General features: G+C 52.2%; 2 protein-coding genes and 1 non-coding gene across 7 annotated transcripts in view; 1 reads left to right on the forward strand and 2 right to left on the reverse strand.

The window, feature by feature from the left end:
• Positions 1–258: 258 nt before the first annotated feature.
• TRNAR-UCG (transfer RNA arginine (anticodon UCG)) lies at positions 259–331 on the reverse strand. Its single transcript has one exon. It is a non-coding gene; the product is annotated as a tRNA-Arg (tRNA).
• Positions 332–576: 245 nt separating this feature from the next.
• POLG (DNA polymerase gamma, catalytic subunit) lies at positions 577–18,304 on the forward strand. Its single transcript, XM_027089241.1, has 23 exons — positions 577–729; positions 1,508–2,299; positions 5,183–5,378; positions 6,300–6,464; positions 6,557–6,703; positions 6,853–6,932; positions 7,752–7,934; positions 8,039–8,193; positions 8,359–8,485; positions 9,431–9,667; positions 10,612–10,732; positions 10,940–11,026; positions 11,337–11,444; positions 11,881–12,041; positions 12,765–12,818; positions 12,909–13,026; positions 13,461–13,596; positions 13,698–13,944; positions 15,342–15,464; positions 15,595–15,763; positions 15,891–16,099; positions 17,062–17,222; positions 17,797–18,304. Exons 2-23 carry the CDS (start codon positions 1,668–1,670, stop codon positions 17,853–17,855), a joined length of 3,675 nt encoding a protein of 1,224 aa, XP_026945042.1. The 5' UTR covers positions 577–729; positions 1,508–1,667; the 3' UTR covers positions 17,856–18,304.
• FANCI (FA complementation group I) overlaps positions 17,503–25,100 on the reverse strand; it is a 78,302-nt gene continuing 70,704 nt past the window's right edge. For all 5 annotated transcript variants that reach the window (XM_027089238.1, XM_027089237.1, XM_027089236.1 and 2 more), the window contains 6 exons: positions 24,823–24,876; positions 24,681–24,740; positions 21,574–21,648; positions 19,548–19,643; positions 19,190–19,294; positions 17,503–18,221 (listed from right to left, as the gene is read on the reverse strand). In XM_027089238.1, coding sequence (XP_026945039.1) covers positions 18,159–18,221; positions 19,190–19,294; positions 19,548–19,643; positions 21,574–21,648; positions 24,681–24,740; positions 24,823–24,876 — 453 coding nt within the window. In that variant the 3' untranslated portion in view covers positions 17,503–18,158. The remainder of the gene's footprint in view (positions 18,222–19,189; positions 19,295–19,547; positions 19,644–21,573; positions 21,649–24,680; positions 24,741–24,822; positions 24,877–25,100) is intronic.

Genomic DNA, 25,100 nt, shown 5'->3' on the forward strand with positions numbered 1-25,100 from the left:
CCCCCCCCCTACTCTACCAGCGTGGGGGTATGAGCCCGGAAGGTACATTTTAGAAAAATACCACTACTCCCGCCCCCAGGGCAAGTAAGGGAGCAATTTCAGTGGGTCATACTGGGTGTGGAGTGTGGGGGTAGTTACTTCGGCAGATCTTGGTGTTCCCAGACTTCCACGTGAGGTGGTAATCGGCGACAGCGTTTCGTACTGTTCCGGTATTTAATTCCCAAGAAGGAATAAGGCAAAAATTGTAAATGACCCCTACGACCGCGGCAGGACTCGAACCTGCAATCTTCTGATCCGAAGTCAGACGCCTTATCCATTAGGCCACGCGGCCGCCCGATAGTTAATCCTCTTTAGACATCTAAAAAGTATTATTACCGCCCACCGGCTTGCCCAGGACGAATCCATCTGCTTCTTGAACAGGGGAGGTTGGACCTTGGTTCCCAGAGTTCTTCAGGGAAGGCCCACCCGGAAGTCCTTCCTCCCCACCCCGCGGGCGGACCGGTCCACTTTTGGCTCTCCTATTGGTCGCGCTGGGAGTCTCCCTCTTGCCTCTCGGGTAGCGGCGGGAGTGAGCGGGGCGCAGACGGGAAGTTGCGGCTGCCAGCGAGGCGGACTGCTTCGGTGCAGGCCACACGCCACCCCGAGGCTGCATAGGCCGCGCGGAGGGAGACGCCGCGTCGCCGGCCTGGGGTCGGGAGCCGCAGACCAGGAAGCACCGGGCGGACTGAGGTTTCCGGCGGGTTCGCCGTTGAGGGGAGGCCGGGTCCCTGAGCGGCGGCGCGGCCCCTCCCTCTCCAGTCAGGGAGCGAGGCCCTGAGCTGGGCGGAGGCTGGTCCCAGGGCGCACCGCGGCGCGGCCGCCGGGCTCAGGCTAGCGGTCGGGCGGGCGGGCGGCCGGGAGCGCGGGGGCCGCTGCCGACGCCCCCTGCAGGGCGCCCTTGGCCTGCTGGGCCCGGGCTCAGGCGTGGGTCGGGGCCCCGCGGGACGGCGGCCCACCTGACGGGTTCGAATCCGGGCGCTGTCTCCTAAAGGCGCTAGGCCCTCGGGCTGCGGCGGTTGCGATAAAGGCAGCCACCATTTGCCGAGGACTTGCCGAGGGCCGGGCCGCGCGGCGTGTTTGCCCTGTGTCACCCAAACAGCAGCCCTGTATGACAGGTAGAATCCGTAACCCCATTTTACAGAGTAGGAAATTGGGCCCTAAGGAGCTTGCCCAAGGTCACACGTCTCGTAAGAGCCAGAGCCAGCATTCAAACCCGCGTCCTCCTATTCAGAGTTTGCCCTCTTAACCACGTCTCTCACCTTCCCTGATGAACTTACGTGAACCTCAGTTTTCCTCAGGAGGGGTATTGCTATTTCCCAAGGTTGTTTGATGATTCACTGAGAAAATGTACCTAAAGGCGCCTGGCACACTGCCTGGGCCGCAGAAGATGCTTAAGGAATGATGGCTGTTAATATCACACATGTTACGTGTGTCATTAGTAACACTGTATATCATCTGTCTCCTTTAGGATTTGTGGGTGGAAGGCAGGCATGGTCAGAACCATTTCACTGACAGGAAAACAGAGACAGGACGTGTCTCTCTCCACGTCTCTCAGCCAGTAGAAGCTGCCAAGCTGGAGCCCAAAGCCAGGTGTGCTGACTCCCAGCGGGGGGCTCCCTGCACCAACCATGAGCCGCCTGCTCTGGAGGAAGGTGGCCGGCGCCACCGTCGGGCCAGGGCCGGTTCCAGCTCCGGGGCGTTGGGTCTCCAGCTCCGCCTCCGGCCCCGTCCCCAGCGACGGGCAGCCGCAGCCGCCGCAGCCGTCGCCGCCGCCGCGGCCAGTGCCGTCCTCGGAGGGCGGGCAGCTGCGGCACAACCCATTGCACATCCAGATGCTCTCGAGAGGGCTTCACGAGCAAATCTTCGGGCACGGCGGGGAGATGCCCGGCGAGGCCGCGGTGCGCCGCAGCGTCGAGCACCTGCAGAAGCACGGGCTCTGGGGGCAGCCGGCCGCGCCCTTGCCCGACGTGGAGCTGCGCCTGCCGCCCCTCTACGGGGGCAGCCTGGACCAGCACTTCCGCCTCCTGGCCCAGAAGCAGAGCCTGCCCTACCTGGAGGCGGCCAACTTGTTATTGCAGGCCCAGCTGGCCCCCCGGCCCCCGAGCTGGGCCTGGGCGGAGGGCTGGACCCGGTACGGCCCCGCGGGGGAGGCCGAACCCGTGGCCATCCCCGAGGAGCGGGCCCTGGTGTTCGACGTGGAGGTCTGCTTGGCAGAGGGAACTTGCCCCACATTGGCGGTGGCCATATCCCCCTCGGCCTGGTGAGTACGGGCAGGGGTCAGGGGACTTGAGCACATGTGGGGGGCCCAGCTTAATGGTTTGGTGAGCTCCCACTATGTGTTTGGTGGGTGGATTTCCAGGGACTGTGGACTCGGTGAACTAAAACAAGCCTTGACCCCAGCATTTACAGACCTTACTTTCTGGTAGGAAGGTATGGGTAGTAAACAACATGCAAGCAAATGTCACGTGGTGATAGGGGCTGTGCAGAGAATCACGTGTGTTGAACTTGAGACTGACTGGGAGACCACTTGAGATCACCTTGATTTGGTGCCTTCCCACTTGCCCTAGTAGCTTCCTGAGAAGTTAGTCCAAGACATTTGAACAGTGTTTCCATTTGGGGATGTTATTGGTAATTTTGGGCAGGAGAAACCTACCTTTTGCGGGAATGGCCCAGGCAGTATAGGACACTCAGCATCCCCAGCTGCTCCCTTAAATGCCAGACCAAATCCTCGCCGCCCCGACCCATTTCAGTGTTTCCAAATACCCACTCCCCTCGGGAAACTGCCCCCACCCAACCCGTGACCACCCCCAGCTGAGAAACTGCTTCCTTCCCCCAGCCTTCCAAGCAGGCTTGCAGGCATTTTTGTCCCCAAAAGGTATATTCAATCTCTCTTTTCTTTTTAAATAACTTTCTAAGTGCTACCCAAGTTTCTTTTTCAAACAATGATGGCAGTACTTTTCTCCCCTTTTTTATTCTTCATTCCAGGATTAAAATACTATTTACAACCTTAATGCTTTCAGGCATGGCCAGCAAAAAAGTTGGCAGTTTCTTTATTCCTATTGGAAGCTACATCTTTGTAAAGAAAGCTGCGAAATGTTAAATATGCAGTTGAAAATGGTGAAAGCATGGCTAAATAGATAAGGTAGGCATTAACGGCTGAAAAGAGCAAAACTAGATGATTCCTCATTGATGTAGTTCCAGTTAAGATGAGAATCTCAGTGCTTACTGTGTAACTTGATGGTCAAAATAGAGGGAATGCTGTCCATCATTTGAGAAAGTCAAGTAGACTGTGGTGGCTGAAAGGAAATTAGGAAACCAGTGATAAGAAGGACTTGTTTTTTGATCTTTGGTCATTCTTGGCCAATTTCCCTGAAGTCCCCCTTTTCTTTTCCTCCTTCTTCCTCTCCTAATTTTTCATCTCTTTCTCTCCCTGTCCTTCCCATCCTCCTCTCATTCTCATTCCATTCTTGCCGGTGGTACTGGGGGCACTGTGCAGTTTGCCTGGCGGCAGAAGTCATTGCTGAGGACTGGACTCATGCTGGGGCCTTCCTTCTGGGAGCCTGACTATGGCGGGGGGTGGGAGGTGCCAGATGGGACCCTGACGGCAGTCCACTTTTAACCTGGGCACATCCCTGCCGCGTGGCTGTGTAACATCAGGTTCCTGAGCAGCCCGCAGTTTCCAGTGGGAGGGAAAAGCCTTGGATGGCCCAGAGGGCAGCTTCCCGAAGGCTGCTGGTAAGGGCTTTGGTCATCAGACCAGAGGGACATTACACAGGCTGTCAACACCGATCTAAGATTCACAGGAAAAGTGTAGTGTTAACGGCGTTGGTCCTGACTCATCTTAAATTTGCCAGAGGTGTTTGCATTTTGGCGTTCTTCTTTTTTTATCACAAATAAATTTAAAAAGATGGTTCTCACGTACAGCTGCAGACCCGGATCTTGACACCAGTCTGGCTTTTTATTGCAACTAAAGTCCCTGTCATCACCACAGCCTCAAATATTTGACATCCTTCAGCCTTTTCTTCTGTGTTGTGTTTGTTTGAGGGCTTTGACATGTTGAATTGAAAGGGGAGGAGGTTTCAACTTGAGTCCCTGAGCGTTTTCCCATCATTTGGAGTGTGAGTTAGATTTTACCAGGTTTAACACTAGGAACCTCTTTTTGCTGGTAACCCCTTCCCCCAAAGAAACTAGTTTTATGTTTGTTGTATCTGTTGCGGCAGATAACCCCTCCTCCCCGCCGTAAGGGAAACGGGCAGCTTGTTCGCAGCTGTGGTGGCCACACATGTGGCCTCGTCACTCACTTTGATGCTGAGTGGCCTTGACCCTTTGGTGTAATCTGCGGTTCACAAAAGGCTTTTGCTCAGCAGCCATTTCCCCACACTTAGTCTTGTGGATCTTGAGCAAACTCGAGCCTTTTCCTGAATCAGTGTCCGGCCCCCAGCAGGCAGCACTCATCCCCTGCCCCTCCCACCCCAACCCTAGCACATATTTCCTAGCACATGTGCATACATTTCCTCCATTCTGGCACTTTCCCTGGTCTCTCACTGAGGGTGGTTGTTCAGAGACACAGCACCTTCTACAAGGTGCGTGTTTCGCTCTTTGTCCTTCAGAATCTTTCCAGCCGTCAGATGATTCATCCTGTACACGTGTGCAGCATTTGTCTTTTTTTTTTTTTTGCCACTTTGAATTAAAAAAAAAAATTCCACTTTGGGTTTTATTATAATTGTCTCTCTTCTTTACTAGCACTTTGAACATTAGCCATTTTGTGCTTGTCAACGTGAGGGGTTGATAACGGTCATTAAGACACCTCAGAGCCAAGCACAGACTTGGTGAGCCCTGGGCGTAACAAACACCTTGATGGCCCGGGCTGAATGCCCATCTGGGACCCCCAGGACTGTGGCACTTAGCTCCCTTTCTCTCTGTGGAGGTTGAAAAGTAAAGCTTTTGTAACTCCTCCGCACTCCCAACACATACCCGGGCAGCACCCCGCCCGACCTCTAGCTCTAGGAGCACCCCGTGGTCTCCCTTGTACCCCCAGCTGCTAGCGTAGGGCCTGGCATGTGGTGGTAGGTGTGCAGTGGGGATTGTGGGGTGGAACTTGAATGCCTCCGTGCTGAACCTGCCTGCCTCTCACCTCCCTCAGGTATTCCTGGTGCAGCCGGCGGCTGGTGGAAGAGCGTTACTCTTGGACCAGCCAGCTGTCGCCGGCTGACCTCATTCCCCTGGAGGTCCCTGCCAGTGCCGGCGGCCCCACCCAGCGAGACTGGCAGGAGCAGTTAGTGGTGGGGCACAACGTGTGCTTCGACCGGGCCCATATCAGGGAGCAGTACCTGATCCAGGTATGGTTCATGGGGCCAAATGTAGCTTCTGGCACCGGGTGGGCTAAGAGCCCTGCTCTCAGTGGCTAGGGAAGGCATTGCTTTTCCTGGCCAGTGCCTCCATCACCTTTGTAGAAGCTACAGGGCCTCCTGTTGACCAGCCCTGCCCGTGGTCCCTGTACCCAGCTGTTCTGTCCCTAGGGTCTGCCTGGCACAGGACCTGAGTTGTCAAAGGGTACTAATGGCCCTTATCTCTGTGCGGCATTTTAGAGCTTAGCGTGGGTCTTTGGAGGCTGTGGGCCCCACGGCCTGGGCTCCCATCCTGCCTTGGCCACTGGTGAGCAGCTCGAGCCTCTTAACATCCCTTTTACAACTAAGGAAACCGAGCCTCAGTTGCCTTATTTGTAAAAAGAGGGAGATGGCGGAAGCTACGTCATAGGATTGTTGAGAGGGTTTGAACAGTGCACACATCAAACAGTCAGAACCATAGTTGTGGCAATTCTTAATTCTGTGAAAAGTGCCCTAGGAGAAAGGCAGGGCAGGTGAGAGTAGCCTTAGCCTCTAGCTGAGTGTGCTGAGGCTCAGACAGCCTTGTTGACTTGCCCAGGGCCACAGAGCTTCTGAGCGGCAGGGCTGGGGGCCGAGCCTGATAGCTTGGAAGGCCTCGTTTTGGCCACTCTGTTCCCAAGGTGCCCCTGGAGCTGCTGCTGGATGCTGGGAAGGCCTGTGTATTGGGATTCAACCAGGCCTGCGCTTTCAAGCATGGCTAGGGTTTGAGAAGGCAGGCCCCTCACAGGTGGAGGAACAAGCGTGAGCAAGCATGAAGACACTCTTTAGCGCTGGGAGGCTGTGGGCTGGGAGGGGAGGCTGAGGTGGGGCTGGTGGGCTGAAGTGCCGAAGCAGGGGTAGGCTGGCCCCTCAGCTGCAGCCTCTCCTCCTCAGGGCTCCCACATGCGCTTCCTGGACACCATGAGTATGCACATGGCCATCTCAGGGCTAAGCAGCTTCCAGCGCAGTCTGTGGATGGCAGCCAAGCAGGGCAAGCGCAAGGCCCGGCACCCCACACAGCGAGGCCAGAAATCCCAGAGCAAAGCCAACGGCCCAGCGGTGAGAGCACACTGTGGGAGGCCCCCCTCCCCGGCCGGCCTGTCTGGCTTGAGACTGAGCTGATCTGCCGTGTCCCTTGCTCTGGCCTCCAGATCTCATCCTGGGACTGGCTGGACATCAGCAGTGTCAATAATCTGGCAGACGTGCACAGCCTCTACGTGGGGGGGCCTCGCTTAGAGAAGGAGCCCCGCGAGCTGTTTGTCAAGGGTAGCATGAAGGACATCCGTGAGAACTTCCAGGTATGGTGGTGGAGAGGGGCTCTGGGGACATGGGCTGTGGCAGACCCCTAGTGACCCTGGGGAGTGTAGCTGCCAGACCTGACCCTGAGAGGCCCGGTGGTGGTAGTGGGATGGCTGCCCACCCAGCGCCTTCCTGTCGCCTGTGCCAGGACCTGATGCAGTACTGTGCCCAGGACGTGTGGGCCACCTATGAGGTTTTCCAGCAGCAGCTACCGCTCTTCTTGGAGAGGTGAGGGAGAGCCCCTCTGGGAACCCATGGGGGTCAGTGGGTTCCTGGTACCCGGGCCCACCGTAACCAGGTGGTGCTGGGCCTTTCTCAGGCTGGGGGCCTTAGCCTTTCTGGGCTGAGAGCATGGAGCCACTCTGTCCAGTGGTGGCCACCTGGGCCTTGGACTCTGGGGTTTCTACAGAGGCCCTGGAGGGGGGCGCTGAGGCTGTGCTTGTTTCATGTGCGTGGCCCTGGTTTGCTAAGCACCGTCTCTGAACCCGGATCCTGACCCAAGGACTTCACATCCGTCTTGGTTATGTTTGCTAGTGAGTCAGATTTATGATGTGGTTAGAGTCATAAGCGTCAGCCAGACCTGGTTCTAATCTTAATTATCCTATCCAACTCATTTGACCTTGGGCAAGTTACTTGGTTTCCCTGAGCCTCAATGTTCTTATCTGTGAAACATACACAAATATACTTGACTACAGTTGTGAGGTTCTTGTATGATCTTTTGTGTGTGGGGGGTTGTAGCACAGTGCTTGGCGCTTAGTCATTACTCAGCAAATGGCAGCCATTTTCATTTTTGTGATCTGTCATTCCCCCCATTACCCCTGAGGATGGGATGATACTATTCCCATTTTATAGATGAAGGAACTTAGGCTCAGAGAGATGAAGTGACTTAGCCAGGGTCTCATGGCTGGGAGACGGTAGAGCTGGGGTTTCAACCCCTGTCTCTCTGACGTGGGTGGTTGGGTTGAGGATCGCCAGGCTGGCCCAGGGATTGGGCCAAAGCCTTGCCTCCTGTGGTCATTTATGGCAGCCCTGGTGTTTGTCCTCAAGGTGTCCCCACCCGGTGACTCTGGCTGGCATGTTGGAGATGGGTGTCTCCTACCTGCCCGTTAACCAGAACTGGGAGCGTTACCTGGCGGAGGCACAGAGCACCTACGAGGAGCTCCAGTGGGAGATGAAGAAGTCACTGATGGACCTGGCCAACGATGCCTGCCAGCTGCTCTCAGGAGAGAGGTAGCCAGGCCTTGGGTGGCTGGATCCCCCTGCAGGGGATGGGCAGGTGGGAGGGCTGGCCTTCGGCTTGGCCTTAGCCCTGCCCTGGTGGACTGGCTGTGCAGGTACAAAGAAGATCCCTGGCTCTGGGACCTAGAGTGGGACCTGCAGGAATTTAAGCAGAAGAAGGCAAAGAAGGTGAAGACGAAGGAGCCGGCCGCAGCCAGCAAGTTGCCTGTCGAGGGGCCCAAGGCTCCTGGGGATCCCAAGGATCAGGAAGGTGGGGAACATGGGCGGGAGGTGGAGCAGGGATGGACCCTGGGAAGGTCCTGACCGGGGTGTCCCTTGGAAGGGGTTGCTCCGGCCTTCTGGACATGAGTAGGCTGGGCAGGCCTTTGTGAGAGACCCTCCTCTGGTCCTGATTGTCCTCCCCGACCCTGTGCAGACCCTGGCCCCCCCAGTGAGGAGGAGGAGTTTCAGCGAGATGTCATGGCCCGCGCCTGCTTGGAGCAGCTCAGGGGGACCACAGAGCTCCTGCCTAAGCGGCCCCAGCACCTTCCTGGGCACCCAGGGTAAGCCCTGTCTCCCTAACGTGTCCAGCGGCCATCCTTACCCCTCCCTCCACCCTGGGACACCTCTATTCTGGGCCCCAGCACAGGGGGTGGTGTGCATATGGGCCCTTACTAACCTGCTGCCATCTGTTCCTGCCGTCTTCCAGTCCTGCTCACTAGTTTGCTCTGACTCCTGGGTCACTGGACTTAAGCGGTACAAGTGCACTAAGCACCAGCTGTGTGCTGGGCCTCACAGTAGCCTCTGAGAGTACAAATAGGAACATAACTCCTTCTTTCTAGTAGCTTCTCCCTGGGAGGAGCCAGTTGTGCAGACCAACCAGCGCAGCTGGACTTTATATCCATGATGAGACAGAAGAGTCATCAGTGTTGAGGCAGTGCCTGACTCTGCTTGGGGAAATCAAGGAAGGCTTCCTTGGGGAGGTGACCCTTCATTCACACCCCGTAGAGTGGCAGAGATGAGAAAATAGGGGCAGCCAGGGTGAACAGCAGAGTACCAACTTTATATTTGCCTGAGATGAGGCCACCTTAAATTTTGTGCCCTGAGTGCCTCACTTGCCTCACCCTTGTGTTGGCTCCGGTGAACAGCACGTGAGGGATGGAGCTCTGAAGGCTCTGGTGTGCCTCTAGAGCAGTGGTGGGAGGGCAGATCTACTTGCTCCCTGCATGAAATGGAGCTGGGGAAGGAGTCCAGCCCTAGGTTATGCATGTGGGTCCTGACTTCTGAGTAGTACAGGGGGGCTGACATAGGATCTTTCCTTCTGGGATATTCGAATTATTCTAGGGGACTCCGTGGGGGTCCTGGCTGTATCCCAGAGGGAAGGGATGGTGACTGTAGGCCGAGGTCACCAGAAAGCCTTGGGGTCTTGGAGAGTGGGTGGGGCCCTTGCCGTCACACACTGTCCTCCCCCGACTACCATGACACTGCTCTCTTCTGGCGGGGCATAGGTGGTATCGGAAGCTCTGTCCCCGGCTAGATGACCCTGCGTGGACCCCAGGCCCCAGTCTCCTCAGTCTCCAGATGCGCGTCACACCTAAACTCATGGCGCTGACCTGGGACGGCTTCCCTCTGCACTACTCGGAGCGGCATGGCTGGGGATACCTGGTGCCCGGGCGGCGGGACAACCTGGCTAAGGTGCCACCAGGCAGCGGCCTAACGTCGGCTGGGGTGGCCTGCCCCTACACGTAAGGCTCTGGCTCAGGGAGGAAGGGGCTGGAGGCTAGGCACCCCTTCCCCTTGGCTAGAGAGACCAAACCCAGCTCAGGCTAGTGGAAAGAGCTCGGGTCTGAGAGTCTGGGTTCTAGTTCTTTGTTTGGTGGCTGCCTTTTGTGTCTGGACCTCAGAGCCCTGTGGGGCTGAGGGCGTGGTGCTTGGAGTGGGTGGGACTGAGGCCCTGCTCCTGGGCCCGGCAGCCCAGCTGCCCTCACAGGAGTGTGCAGAGGGAGGGCTGTTGGAAGTGACGGGGGATGAGCTTTGTCCCCCATTTTTGAGTGTAATTTATTGAGCACTGATTATATTCTGTGTTAATAAACGTTTTACAGTGCTTCCCTTGTTTGTTTCCCAGGCAGTCCCGCGGTTATCTTCATTTTAGAGTTGGCAAAACAAAGGCCCTAGGGAAGTCAGTTTCTTGTCTGAGCTCACAAACCCTTGAGCTTTTGACAGGCAGGTGTTGGGGAGAAGCCATAGCACTTGAAGTGGCCCAGAATTGAGAGTCCTGGCTCTGCGGGGCAGCCTGAACCACCCGTGGGGCCTTAGGACAGAGGGGCAGGGATCAGTCTGCCCCTTTGCAGCTGAAGGATGGATGAGCGGGCAGGAGCCAGCCTGGGGCAGGGCCCAGCCCTGACTTCCCACTGCTGGGCTCCCAGACCTTTTCCTGGGGAGGTGGCGGCTCTGGGGAGAAGCGCTTAGACTTGAGTCAGCCCAGGCCTCGAAACCCAGCCTGCCACCATTGTGCCGTCATTTTCAATTTGTCACTCCCTGTCTATGAACCAGGGGAAGTGCTGTCCACTTCCGCCCCAGAGCTGATTCTGAGGCTAAACGGAGGGAATCGCGGAAGGCCCCCAGCGAGCTGCCTGGCCCGGAGGGGGCACCCGGTAACCAGAGGCTGCTGCTGCTGTTCTCTGCGCAGAGCCATCGAGTCCCTGTACAGGAAGCACTGTCTTGAACAGGGGAAGCAGCAGCTGGAGCCGCAGGAGGCAGACCTGGCTGAGGAGTTCCTGCTCACCGACAGCAGCACCATGTGGCAGACGGTGAGGGCGGGCTCTGAGCCTGAGCTCTGGGGAGGGGGCTCTGTTCCCTCAAGGAAGGGGTGGCCTTTTGGGTGGAGGCGGGGTGCTGGATGCGCTCAGTTGTCCACCTCAGGCTGTCCTGGGCTGTCTGCGTGTTGCAGGGAGGGGTGGTGGATTTGGGCCAAGCCAGCCCTCTGCTTCTCTTCCTTGGTACCTGGGCCCATCCAGGTGGAAGAAATGGGCTGCTTAGAAGTGGAGGCCGAGGCCAGGATGGAGAACTTGCGAGTGGCAGTTCCAGGTCAACCCCCAGCTCTGGTGAGCTGGGCACCTGCTCAGGGGTTGTCTGGGTGGGTGTTGGGTGGCAGGGCCCTCCTCTTGTGCCCAAGTAGCTCTTTCCCCCCAGAGAATTCCCAGGATCTTGGGGAGCTGGGAGATGGCTGCCCTGCCTTTGGGTGGCCCCATACTTGTTGGAGGCCAAGGAGGAAGCCTGAGACCTCATAGCCATCCTGTCATTTCCCAGCTTACCTGCTTGCCATTTCAGGCCCTTTTCCCACCCCCTACCCCATGGCCCTCGCTGAATGCAGGTGCTGGAGCAGGGCCTGATCTAGGTGTGTGGCCCCCACAGACTGCTGCTGGTGGCCCAAAAGCCAGCCAGCCAGCTTATCACCATGGCAACGGACCCTACAATGATGTGGATATCCCCGGCTGCTGGTTCTTCAAGCTGCCTCACAAGGTGTGTGTCCTGCTGTCCTCGCTGTGCTCAGGGTGCACAGTAGGCCTCCAGAGTGACTCAAACAGGGAGACTTCCTTTTTGCAGGAATGCTGGTAGTAGTGGCGCAGAGTATGATCTCAGACAAATGTTGTCATCTCTCTGAGGCTTTGTCTTCCTTCTGAAAATTGGGTGGTGAGGGGCATGGTGGTGGAATTAAATGACACAGGGCATGTCAGGTGTCTGTGCCACATCTGGTACATGATAGGATCTGTTGAGTGAGTGTGTGTGTGTGTGTGTGTGTGTGTGAGCGCGCGCGCGCGCACGCGCGCGCTGCAGTCAGGAATTTGCCCCAGACCGCTCTGCTTGAGGTTGTCAGAGCCCAGGCACACAGGGCATCAGTTCCCCAGCTAGGGGTCTGCCATGTGCCTCCAGCCCCTGCTTCCTTTGCTCTCTTCAGGATGGTAACAGCTGCAATGTGGGCAGCCCCTTTGCCAAAGACTTCCTGCCCAAGATGGAGGACGGCACCCTGCAGGCTGGCCCAGGAGGTGCCAGTGGGCCCCGTGCCTTGGAAATCAACAAAATGATTTCTTTTTGGAGGAATGCCCATAAACGTATCAGGTGGGTCACTGTGGGAGGGCAGAGACATGCTGTCTGTCCGTACCTCTGGCTGGGTTACTGCAGTCTTGGGATCCCTTCCCCTGCCTTCCACCCAGGGGCCCCTGACAGCCTGTGCTGCAGTGGAGGGACAGCCTGGTCTAGAGGCCTGGCTGCTTGTGGTCCTGGTGCCATGGGACCGTGGACAAGGCTCGTTCCCTCTCCAGCTGCAGTTTCCCTGTTATGTAAAAAGAGTGGTACTGTAGGACCTTCGCGGCCCCTCCCAGCTCTGTGGCCCCTTCCATGGAGGGCTAGTAGCCTGTAAGTTCTGTTGGGGGCTGGGAGTGGGTCCTGTAGGCTGGGAATGGCAAATGGGTCGAAGGCTAGTTCTGAGGGGTTTGTGGCTGCCAGCGGCACACTCTTGTGAGAAGCGTGCTGTGATGGGTTGGTAAAGTCTGCCCTGAGCCTGGAAAAGGCAGTGGTGGCAGGGCTGGTGCTGGGTGCCTCATGGATACTCCAGGACGGGGGCCGAAGCTGCCTCAGATGCCTAGCTAGTTCCCGGTGGCTTATGCTCCTAGACGGTAGATGCTAGCCCCAACCTGAGTCAAGTCAGTGGGAAAAGGGTTGAGGCTGGGCAAGGAGGGGGCACAGCAACCCCCAAAGCTGGGCAAATGAGGGCCGTGTTGTGATGGGGGATGGAGTGTGTGCTCCCTATGGCTGTGCTGAGCAACCCGTCTGTCCCCATAGTTCCCAGATGGTGGTGTGGCTGCCCAGGTCAGCTCTGCCCCGTGCTGTGACCAGGTATGTCCTGGCAAGTGGCTGTGGGAACGGGAAAACGGGGGCGGGTCCTAGGACCCAAGCAAGCTGCTGAGCCTCATGTTCTCCCCCCAGGCACCCACACTATGATGAGGAAGGCCGCTATGGGGCCATCCTGCCCCAGGTTGTGACCGCTGGCACCATCACTCGACGGGCTGTAGAGCCCACATGGCTCACTGCCAGCAATGCCCGGGTATGTGTCCTCTGCACCTCTGGTCCTGCCCTTTCTCTCCTGTGTGTCTAGAAGCTGGGTTGCAGAGGGACTTTGCTGAGGAGCATGAAAAGGAACCTAAGATCTGGGTCAGGCAGGACTCAAGTTCAAATCTAGCTTCACAACTCATCCAGCTTTTCAGCAAATATGTTCTGGGCACCTGCTCCTGGCCGGACATTGACAAGGCATGCTAGGCACAGCTATTGTGGAGTCTAGATGGGGCTGGGTATAGAGCCAGGCACGGAGCAGGGATTCTTTACCTGGAACTGTGGAGTTTGGGGCACTGCTGGCTGGCATTCCTTAAAACCATCCCCTCAGGAAGGGCTCCAGCATTCTCCGTCTAGTCAGGCTCCAGGGATGGGTGGGAGGAGTCTACTGGGGTATCTAGGTTGGGGCTGACCTCACTCTTCCTGCAGCCTGACCGAGTAGGCAGTGAGTTGAAGGCCATGGTGCAGGCCCCGCCCGGCTACATCCTCGTGGGTGCTGATGTGGACTCACAGGAGCTGTGGATTGCAGCTGTGCTTGGAGACGCCCACTTTGCCGGCATGCATGGTGAGCAGGAGCCGGGGCCGGAGCAAAGCGGTGGCAGCCTGATGCCTCGCCAGGAGGATTATTTCTGAAGCCTGTTTTCTCACTCCTGCCTCGCCCCCCAGGCTGCACAGCCTTTGGGTGGATGACACTGCAGGGCAGGAAGAGCAGGGGCACCGATCTACACAGTAAGACAGCTGCCACAGTGGGCATCAGCCGTGAGCACGCCAAGGTCTTCAACTATGGCCGCATCTACGGGGCCGGGCAGCCTTTCGCTGAGCGCCTGCTAATGCAGTTCAACCACCGGCTCACGCGGCAGGAGGCAGCTGAGAAGGCCCGACAGATGTATGCGGTCACCAAGGGCCTCCGCAGGTGAGGGTGCCTCTCCCATCCACGTTACCCCAGGGCCTCAGGCTTGCTTTACTACCTTTACCGCCCCATTCTTTTCTACCTCTTCCCATTACATGAGTCCTCACCTGGCCCCTCTTCCTCCAGACCCCTGTGACCTAGTTCTAGGGTGGTTTGTCCTTGGGTTGTGACATCTGCTTGCTTAATGCTCAGTTTTCCTCATAGAGTTAAAGCTGTGCTTTTGTTATGCTGTCAGAGCTCTGGTCATGCAGAGTGAACAGTAACGTGGGGTTGCAAACTCACGTGCCTACAGAGAGTGAGAGCAAGTGCAGCAGGCGGTTTAGTAGGACAAGTTGACAGGAGGGCCTATGGAAAACCAGAGACTTTAAACTGATTTTGACAGAAGAGAAAGCCTTCCCAGGCTTCAGTTTGCTTCCGCCTATAGTACCTATTGTTTGCTCAGGGCCTCAGCAGCCTCCTAGGAGGGTTCCTGAATCGAGTGTGAGGGAGGAGAGGTGCCTTTACAACTTGCGTGGGTATAACATACGGTGTCCACGTTTAATTAGCTGACCTCCTCATGGAAAGACTAAAAGTTAAGTGATAACAGTTCAGTAGTAACTGCATAAAGGCAGAAAAGGGGAGCCGAGTATTGTCCAGGGAGGTGAGAGGAGGACATGGGGTTGGGGGTGGCATGCACCGTGGGCGGTGTGTGCTGGCGGAGGCAAGGCAGTGACGACAGAAGAGGTTGGGCCTTAGTTGTGGAAACCTTTGCTGGCCTCACAGAGGAGTCTGGACTGAGGGGTGGTGGGGAAACCCTGGTGCACCTTTGAGCAGGTGAGTGGCGTGGCTCTGGAGCCATCTGGAGACAAGCCTGGTGATGTCTGAAGTTGCATTGAAGCTGGGAGTCTGGGGCAGTGGGGACTGAGAAGGGTCAGTCGGGCCTGGCTGTAGGTTGTCTTCTGTCCTCTCCCTTTCAGGGAGTAGCCTGTTCTATCCCCTCTATGCGCACCGCACCCCCCCCCCCCCCCCAATGTGGGGTGATAGCTCTTGCTGCCTTCTGGACTACTACCTGCCACCTGTTGGTCATGGGGCAGTGCAGTGTTTAGGGCATTAGGACAATAATAACAGTAGTGGTTCTCGTGTTGGAATATGTCCTTTATTGGGCTACCCTCATGTAGTCCCCAGAATCCTGGGTTCCTGTCTAGGCTCTACCTCTTCCTGGCTGTGTGATCTTACAAAGTCACTTAGTATCTCTGAGCCTTTTCCCCCTCTGAAGTGGAGCTTGTAGGGGAAAGGCACGACCCCAGGGTGGTTGTGGAAGTGGAGAAGGGATTGAACACTCCTAGCCCAGGGTTTGGCATAGAAGAGGTGTTCCCGTGGGAATGACAGTTGTGACACTGCACCCCCCCCCCCCCCCCAAGGTATCGGCTGTCAGATGAGGGCGAGTGGCTGCTGAGGGAGTTGGACCTCCCTGTGGACAGGACCGAGGATGGCTGGGTTTCCCTGCAGGATCTACGCAAGATCCAGAGAGAAGCTTCTAGGAAGTGAGAACTGTCTGTGTGTTAAGGATGGAGGGCGGGTCTGGGCTGGCCTGGGGAAAGCTGGGATGCTTTGTTTTTAGCTCTAAGATGCTAAAAGACAAAGCTTGCCCTCTCTTTGTTCCTTGCCCCCCAGATCACAATGGAAGAAGTGGGAGGTGGTTGCTGAACGAGCCTGGATTGGGGGCACAGAGTCAGAAATGTTCAATAAGCTGGAGAGCATTGCGATGTCTGACACACCATGTACCCCGGTGCTGGGCTGCCGCATCACCCGAGCCCTGGAGCCCTCTGCTGTCCAGGGGGAGGTATCCTACTACCCTTGGAACATGGGGAGAGGGTCACAGGGAGGGCAGGGTTCCTGTACTACCTCCTACTCTAGTGAACTGGTATGTGGTTTAACCCTTCTCGCCTGTGCCTACCTTCCCTCCCCAGTTTATGACCAGCCGTGTGAATTGGGTGGTGCAGAGCTCCGCTGTGGACTACTTACACCTCATGCTTGTGGCCATGAAGTGGCTGTTTGAGGAGTTTGCCATTGATGGGCGCTTCTGCATCAGCATCCACGATGAGGTTCGCTACCTGGTGCGGGAGGAGGACCGCTACCGCGCTGCCCTTGCCCTGCAGATCACCAACCTCTTGACCAGGTAGGCAAGGCCCGTGGCCTCTCTGGCATGACTATATACCAGATATGTGGGGCTTGGACCAGGCTGAGCATGATCTGAATTTTCATCCCCCCAGAAATAAATGTTCCCACTTTTCTCTCTGATTTTTAAAACTTGTAGCAGTCTTAAAAAAAAGACTGGCCTCAACCTTTAGAAAAAATTTTTTGGGGGATTGAAAGTGTCATATACCAAGACTAGATCACTGAGGTGGTGAGAAGGTAGAAGCCAGGGCAGTTGTTCCAAAGAGTAGTTCTCAAATTGTGCTCCCCTCAGAACACACCTTTCTGTTTTGAAAATCAAAATGACAGAGGCTTTTCTCAACCCGTAGAAAACTGAGATATTTTCTTCCATTCGTAAATGTTAATTCTTAAGTGCCAGAAGTTTGTTATTCTGAATACTGACAGAAAACATTGTTAATGGGGAAACTCAAATGTGATTTTAAAAACGTATTTTTTTATATATTGAGTTGTGTTTTTTTGTAGTAAAATTCCTAGTTTATATGGTTACATTAATGATGTTACAGTTTCATGTTGATCTGCCCCAGAACCAGTTTGGGAACCATGATCTATCCTGATTAATGGGTAAATAATGTTTTACAATACTCAACACTGTCTCCGCTGCCCTCTTAATCATCTCCTGGGGGGTTATGTTTAACAGAGCTAATGAAAGTTCTCGTATATTCAAATTCTGGCCCAATAATTGAAATTTTGACATCAATAAAGTATACCAAACTGGAAAAAAAAAGGTGTGTTTTGAGTCCATAATTGCACGTGTCTCAGGGGGAGGTGTTCGGCTGCTGGATAGCGGGCAGTGCTGGCCCTTCAGCTTTCTTTGCTAAGTGAACAGAGCTGGCTGGGGGGAGGCTCTGCCTTACGGATACCAGGTCATCTCTCCTGGATTCACAGCAGGGACATGACTGTGAGAGGAGGTCGGGTCTCTTTCAGGTGCATGTTTGCCTACAAGCTGGGTCTGAATGACTTGCCCCAGTCAGTCGCCTTTTTCAGTACAGTCGATATCGACCAGTGCCTCAGGAAGGAAGTGACCATGGATTGTAAAACCCCTTCCAACCCAACTGGGATGGAAAGGAGATACGGGATTCCCGAGGGTGAGCACAACACCTTTGTTCCTCGTTACTCACTCGTAGGACGTTAGGCATAGAAAGTGGTCTTGGACACCACGAAGCTTGGGGCACCAGAGGATAAGAAGTCTACTTCTTGTGCTGTGTTCTGGGCTGTTTCAGTTTATAATGTGCCCTGGCTCCAAAGTGAGCATGATGCTCAAATCACAAAGGCATGTGTTTCTAGAAAGCTGTTCACAGTAAATGAAGGAATGTTTGAAACTCTGGTTTCTTCCATCTGTTCCCTTCCCTCTTCAACCACAACGGAAATGTTTGAAGATTTACTGTATAAAGTCAAAGTACATTCTTAAGTGAAAAAACTGTGCTTTGAGTGCCAAACAAGTAAATCAGAAAGCTTATTTTCTATGTGTCTAAGATAAACTTATTTTATACAAAAAAGAAAACAGATCCTCCCCAAATGTAACATTACCATTCCTGGCAATTACTCTGAACCCTTCTGTACTTCTTGACGTTAACATTAATTAAGTTCCTTTTCTCACTTCTGACCTGTGAGTTAACAATTCTTGAGGAAGCATCCTAACCAATTTGCACTATTTTTCAGGTGAAGCACTGGATATTTACCAGATAATTGAACTCACCAAAGGCTCCCTGGAAAAATGAAGCCAGCCTGGACCATAGCTCTGTCTGGAGGCTCTGTATTTGCTCCCGTGGAGCTTCATCGGGGCAGTGCAGGCTCCTAAACTCAGGCTTTCAGCTGTGCTTTTTTTGCAAAAGGGCTTGCCTAAGGGCAGCCATTTTTCAGTAGCAGGACCTGCCAAGAATGATTGCCTCTAACTGATGGTGCAATTAGTTCAGAACCAAGATGCCAACACTGGTGCAGGCTGTAGGACAAGGGGGCATTGTTGCTTGCTGGGTGAAAAGAAAGCAGAAGCCCCAAAGTTCACATTAACTCAGGCGTTTCATTTATTTTTTCCTTTTCTTCTTGGCTGGTTCTTTGTTCTGTCCCTCATGCTCTGATGCAGTGCCCTAGGGGAGAGAAGTAACGCTCTAAATGTGATAAGCCTGCTCGGAGGCAGTGGAAATAAAAACAAAGATCCTTTATCTTCTCATCAAAGCCTGTGTTAGTCATGCTTTCTCCCCTTTCCCACTCCTGGGAGGTAATTATGTTGGAGAAGGGAAGAGTTCTACAGTAGAGTAAGGTGGTGCTAACTTCTTTTTTTTGGGCTTTTGTTATACCTGGGGACATGTGTGGGACAAGATGACAGAGAAGGGGCATCAAGATGCTACATAACTCCCCTGAACTCAAATGCCTAATAGGCAAAGGGAGTGGATGGGGCCAGGTGCATTATGGCTTGGAGTGTGATAAACTGAAGAATGTAAGTTAAAAATTTTTGAGACGCTAGAAATCGAGGGTGTTTTATGTAAACTCCCAGTTTATGTTAGACAAACCGAGGTGATAGAAATTTTAGGCACTAGAGGTAAGGAAACATTGAGTTCTGCTTCAGAGATGCTATAGGGCTCACGGTGTGCTGCTGTAACTGGTTTGTTCCTCTCCCTTTTAGTCTTATCAGAGGGCAAAAGGAGGATAAGAAACTGGCATGACAACCTGAGCTGATCATAGAGTGGCCCCCCTTCGAATGAGGGCATGATAAAAGAGGAAGTAAACTGCTTTCTGAGCCAGAATGCTTGGGCTCGTGATTTTCCAATGGTTCAAAAGATCACAGGGGAAGACCCACAGAAAGGGGTCTTGTTTTCATCACCCCCTTTCTGGAAATGTCTACCCAAAATGTATACAAGCCTGGGCAACTGGGTATGGTTCCAAGTTTACAACCCCTCTCTTGAGGAGCCTGTTTCATCTTTGTCTGACCACCTTTTGGCCCGTTCTGTGGTGGTTGCTCCTCCACTAACCCGTGGCTGCCCCCAGACAGGCTGCTAACCCCAGTTAGAAAGGGTGGCTAGGGCTTGCTGCACTTCAGTCAGAAGCAGGCACTGACCTCTTCATCTTCATCCTCATCCTCTTGAAGAACCATGTCCAGGATGTTCCCTTTGATCTTGAAGTCTCGTGAGGTGCTGAGCTTTATGTGCTGCATCAGGTTCACCTGTGACAGGATTGTAAACATGGGCACATTTTCCTACCGATAGGTCCTGCCCAGGACAGCCTAAACTATCTCTGACAAACCCTTCAGTTCCTCTAGGAAGGCACACACCCACTTGAATCCATGAATGTTTGGATTCAGGCCATCAGAAACAGAAAAGAACTGCAGATTTTTCCCCCACTGTAGTTGTGTTGCTTCAGTTTGCCAGGTCCCTTCACAGGGTAAATGGGATTGGTAGAAAACAGAGTATGTTTACCTTGGACCTCTTAGAAAGGTGGATGAGAAATTTTTCATACTGTTCAATGGCAAAGATGAGATTAGGGATTGGCTTGGTTTCCCGAAGAGCTCTGGCCTACAGGGCAAAGAAGAGAAGACCTAAGTTTTGGGTTCAAGGTGTTTTTTTTTTTTACATAAATTTATTTTTGGCTGCGTTGGGTCTTTGTTGCTGCACACAGGCTTTGTCTAGTTGTGGCAAGCGGGGGCTACTCTTCGTTGTGGTGCGGGGGCTTCTCATTGTGGAGGCTACCCATTGTAGAGCATGGGCTCTAGGCGTGCGGGCTTCAGGAGTTGTAGCATGCAGGCTTCCGTAGTTGTGGCTCATGGGCTCTAGAGCACAGGCTCAGTAATTGTGGCACACGGGCTTAGTTGCTCCGCGGCATGTGGGATCTTCCCGGACCAGGGCTCAAACCCATGTCCACTGTGCTGGCAGGCGGATTCTTAACCACTGCGCCACCAGGGAAGTCCCTTCAAGGGTTCTTGAAGTCCTCTGAAGCTGTCTGTAGCAGAACTGCTCATGGCTTTGGAAGAAAGCTAGTCAGTCTTCCAATCAAATGCAGTTTTACTTATATACCAGTAATTAAGATTTTAACAGTTCACTCTCAGCAAAAGACCTAAATGCTAGTGGAGATTGCAATGAATCCTCCTATTTATAATTCCTAAATATCTGTTATCTAGAAACTGGCTGAGGGATGGACCATTTGTAGATACTTGGTTGCCTGACTTGATATTCTTGTAACAATGAGCCCACTCTACACTACCTCTATTTCCTCTCTAGTCTACATATGAGTTTTCATTGCTGGTATTAATATATCTCTTTCCCCTCAACTTGAATTGTAACTTGTAGATCCTTCCATATGTTTCTTAAGTATATAGACATGTTTCTATATATATATTTTGAAACTACAAATGAGAACATTGTTTTCATCTTTGTTTTTCTTTTTAACATTATCTTGGGAGAGAATCCTATATCTGAACATTTAGATTTGTATTTTTTTCATGTCTGCATAGTATTCTGAAGTATAAATGTACTATAAACCCATTTAGCCAGTCCTTTATTAGTGGGTATCTTAGTTTTCCCAGTATTTCACTTTTACTTTACAACATTGCTAGGACTATTCTGTACATAGGCCTTTACAATTTCTATATCCTAAAAATGCAATTGTTGTAGTAAATTGTGTGTGTGTGTGAATGTATAGGTCTAAAATTGAGCAGTTATTGCCACACTGCCCCCGTGAGAGAGTACTGAATTCTCACCTTTGCCAGCAGTGCACTAGAGAACCCACTTCCCTGCACCCTCTCCAACTCTTTCACATCCTTTAGGGAGCACGTTTTGCACTCGCTAACTTTTCCTAAAACCAGTTCCTTCTCAATGGTTATCCTAAGCTATTTCTATTTTTAAAGAAAGAGCTCAAGATTTTCCGGTACTTCCTGAATAAAGTATATGTTTTTTGGTTCAGAGGGAAAAGATGTTCCATCTGAACATAAAGTCCATGAGCTGAGAAGGAGCCATACACAAACATTTCCCCCCCAGCTTTACTGAGATATAATTCACCCATTTACATTGTACAGTTCGGTGTGTTTTCGTGTATTCAGAGAGTTGTATAACCATCACCATAATCAATTTTAGAACATTTTCACCCCCGCCCCGAAATCCTACACCCATTTTAGCAGTCACCTTCCCAGTTTCTCCAACACCCCCCTTCCCCCCACTCCCCAGTTCTAGGCAACCACTAATCTGTCTTTTTAGATTTGCCTTTTCTGGACATTTCATATAAATGGACTCATATTATGTAGTCTTTTTCTGACTGGCTTCTTTCACTTAATATTTTCAAGGTTCATCAGTAACCACTTTTTTTTTTTGGCCGTGCTGTGCGGCATGCGGGATCCCAGTTCCCTGACCAGGGATCAAACCCATGCCCCCTGCAGTGGAAGCTCAGATTCCTAACCACTGGACCGCCAGGGAAGTCCCAGCAACCACATCTTGATCACTGTCAGCAGCTTACCATGGCTGTGGGCCCAGCAGCGGTTTTCTCCTTTTTCTTTTCTCCTGTATGTTTTAGGCTCTTACTCTTCTTGTTCTAAAGAAATAGAAACAAATTCTGTCATTCCTGAAGATTGTAGAGCTAGCAGGCTAGTGGTAAATTTCTAGTATGATGATTACAGTGGAGCATGGGGGAACTCTTAGGGGGACCAAGTCTGGGTGAAGAGATTATCCTGCAGCAGATGCCAGAAGGTGGGAAGCATTCTGGGATGCTTTATAATCCTCATTTTTCTATTTTTTGTTTGGAGGTTTACCATCTTGCTCTTGGATGCATCTAGCACATGGAAGTGAGGGCAGGACCAACCATTACTATAGCAGGGCAGCCAAGGGACTAGTGAGGCACAAAAGGACTGTCACGGTTAAGTAGGAATAGGTGTTTCCCAACTGGGAAGTTAGCTAAAAGGGTTGCATAAAGAAGAGGAAGCTGGAGAAGCTGTTCCCGGAGTGATGTATCTTACATGACAAGTGGTTACATGCTCCAGAAGAGTTTAAAGGTCATAGGAACACTTATTTCCCTATGTTGTACATAATTAGAGAATAAAGAGCTCCTGGAAAAAGGAAGAACCAATAAGAAAGGGAACCAAGAAGAACAGGATTCTGATAAGGCAGAAGAGAATTGAGACATGAGTCAGGAGAGACCACCCAAGTGTGAGGTACACAAACAGGAACCTTTTACCTGAAGGGGAGTTCTGTGCCCTCCAGGAATGGAACATTACCACGTTCCACGTGACAAGGAAAAAAATTAAAAACGGAGACCTGCAAATGGAGACAAATTATACTACTGGAGCTATATGAAAGGCAGGAGGCTTGGTCCACATGGCATGTTCTGGAAAATAAGAAAATGCAGGGATCCCAGAGATGCTGGTATGAAGAAACTTGCTTTTGGCCCTGGAAGGCAGGGTAGAGGGAGAAGACTTTTTAAGGGAGGGGCAGAGTATCAGCCATAGATAGAACTCATGTGGACCAAATGGGAAGTGAGCCATCTTCCTAAAAGTTGTACCCAACATGGCACCTTGTTGGAACTCCCTAAATCAACCCCATCTACTGCCCATTTCTGCTGATTCAGGTAGGACTAAAATTGTAGCTGGAAGAGAAGCAGCTTTTTTTTTTTTTTTTTTAAGATGTTGGGGGTAGGAGTTTATTAATTATTTTTGCTGTGTTGGGTCTTCGTTTCTGTGCGAGGGCTACCTCTAGTTGTGGCAAGCGGGGGCCACTCTTCATCGCGGTGCACGGGCCTCTCACTATCAAGGCCTCTCTTGTTGCGGAGCACAGGCTCCAGACGCGCAGGCTCAGTAGTTGTGGCTCACGGGCCTAGTTGCTCCGTGGCATGTGGGATCTTCCCAGACCAGGGCTCGAACCTGTGTCCCTTGCATTAGCAGGCAGATTCTCAACCACTGTGCCACCAGGGAAGCCCAGAAGCATCTTTTAAAGGTATACAGTTCTGAGCAGGATGCTAAGGGTTTTGGAACAATGGCTTTCATTGCTTTCTTCCCACTGAGATCCAAGGCTATGAGAAAAAGAAAGGGGCTATAAGAGAATAAACAGCTCTCTGAAAGATGTGGCAAATGCAATCCAGATTTCTAGATAGAAGTTGGAGTTAGTGGAACCGTGTGGGCTCTTGCCCAAGGTCACTCATTAAGCACATCTCACAAAGAGAAAAATGCCTGTGGATCAGCTGACTTGTCAAGTAAGGCCTTAAGTCAAATATGAATCGAGAAGGGGGGAAATATCCAGGGAATACATAAACTGGTTTTTCTGTAATGTAGAAAAGAAGATAGTCTAGAAGGTGCCTGGTGATAAGCAGAAGAAGAGCTTGAGAATGGGGTCAAACACAAAACCCCAAAACCTCCCAACATTTTACATGTCAATGAGTACCAAGTATGATTCTAGAGCAAGGGGTAACCAACTACAACCCAGAGGCCCACTGCTTGTTTTTCAAAATAAAGTTTTATTAAACACAGCCAAGCTCATTCATTTGTGTATCGACTATGGCTGCTTTTATGCTACAACAGCAGAGTTTAGTTGTGACAGTGACTGTATGGTCTGCAAAACCTAAAAGCATTTACCATCTGGCCTTTTGCAGAAAATGTTTGCTGACCCCTGTTGTAGAGTCAAAGTACTTGGGTTCAAGTCTCAGCTTGGCCTCTTAACTAGCTGTTCTTGGTCTTTTCTTTTATTTTTTTAAAAAATTAATTAACTTATTTATTCACCTATTTATTTATTTGGCTGCGTTGGGTCTTTGTTGCCGCACGTGGGCTTTCTCTAGTTGCGGAGAGTGGGGGCTACTCCTTATTGCAGTACGTAGGCTTATTGCGGTGGCTTCTCTTGTTGCGGAGCATGGGCTCTAGGCATGCGGCTTCAGTAGTTGTGGCATGCACGCTCAGTAGTTGTGGCTCACGAGCTCTAGAGCGCAAGCTCAGTAGTTGTGGCACACGGGCTTAGTTGCTCCGCGGCATGTGGGATCTTCCCGGACCAGGGCTCGAGCCCATGTCCCCTGCGTTGGCAGGCAGATTCTTAACCACTGCGCCACCAGGGAAGTCCTGTTCTTGGTGTTTTTAATACCTAATATTACTATTTGGCAAAACGTTCCATAGAGTTCAGCTTGGGAAATGATGCTGTAAGGCCACGTTCATTTTTTAGTACAGCTAACATTAGAGAACACTTGCCTGATGTTGTGTTAAGCACTTCCCATGCATCACCTCATTCATTCTCACTATGGTGCTACTTTACTTACATTCCCAAAGGATGCCCAAAGGCATGGATTTGGAATCACCCAGAAATAAACCAAGTCACTGAGCCCAAGCATGTTTGTTTCTCCCCTGCTCCAAGTGTACACATATCAAATGCCTTCTCTCTCTAAATCAAACTTTTTTTTTTATATATATAAAGATTTCCTTGCTGTAAAGACTTCAAACCTTGGCTTGTTCTCTTATGGGCACCTTTGGCTTACTGTAAGTAGGGAAGAAACTTTATATACGCTTAGCTCAGGTGACCTAGTGGTCCCCTGGGAATATAAGGAGTCCTTTCTTACTTGAGGATGCATTTTGGTACAGACTCTGAATCACTTACCTGTATGTAAGAAATGAAAGAATAGCATAGCGGGGTCAGATGCGAACCTGACAGCTTCACCTGCAGCAAAGGAGAAGGAAATCAATGTAACTGTAGGAATAAGATGCTTTCCCCGTTCCTAGGAAAGGCATTCTCAACTCACCAGCTTTTCCATATTTTTCGGAATTCCTCTGGAGTGCTGACACACCTGGAGATACTAACAAAAGATTCCAAGATTTAGCATGCCCTCCTATATAAATGTCCCATGAAACTATAGGTAGTGACTCAGTGAGCAAATGGAGTATGACTTATTGCTCTGACTGGAGAGGGAAAAGAAAATAAGCTACCATATTCATGGAGAATCCTAGACTCAAGGCTTCCTTTTTCCCCTCCTCTAAGCTCCAAAGCTTCCCAGACAGCAGGTAATAAAGGGTTTCTGTT

Source organism: Aethalodelphis obliquidens, unplaced genomic scaffold, assembly GCF_003676395.1.
Source record: "Aethalodelphis obliquidens isolate GAN/ISIS:26980383/991018 unplaced genomic scaffold, ASM367639v1 scaffold65, whole genome shotgun sequence".
NCBI lineage: Eukaryota > Metazoa > Chordata > Mammalia > Artiodactyla > Delphinidae > Aethalodelphis > Aethalodelphis obliquidens.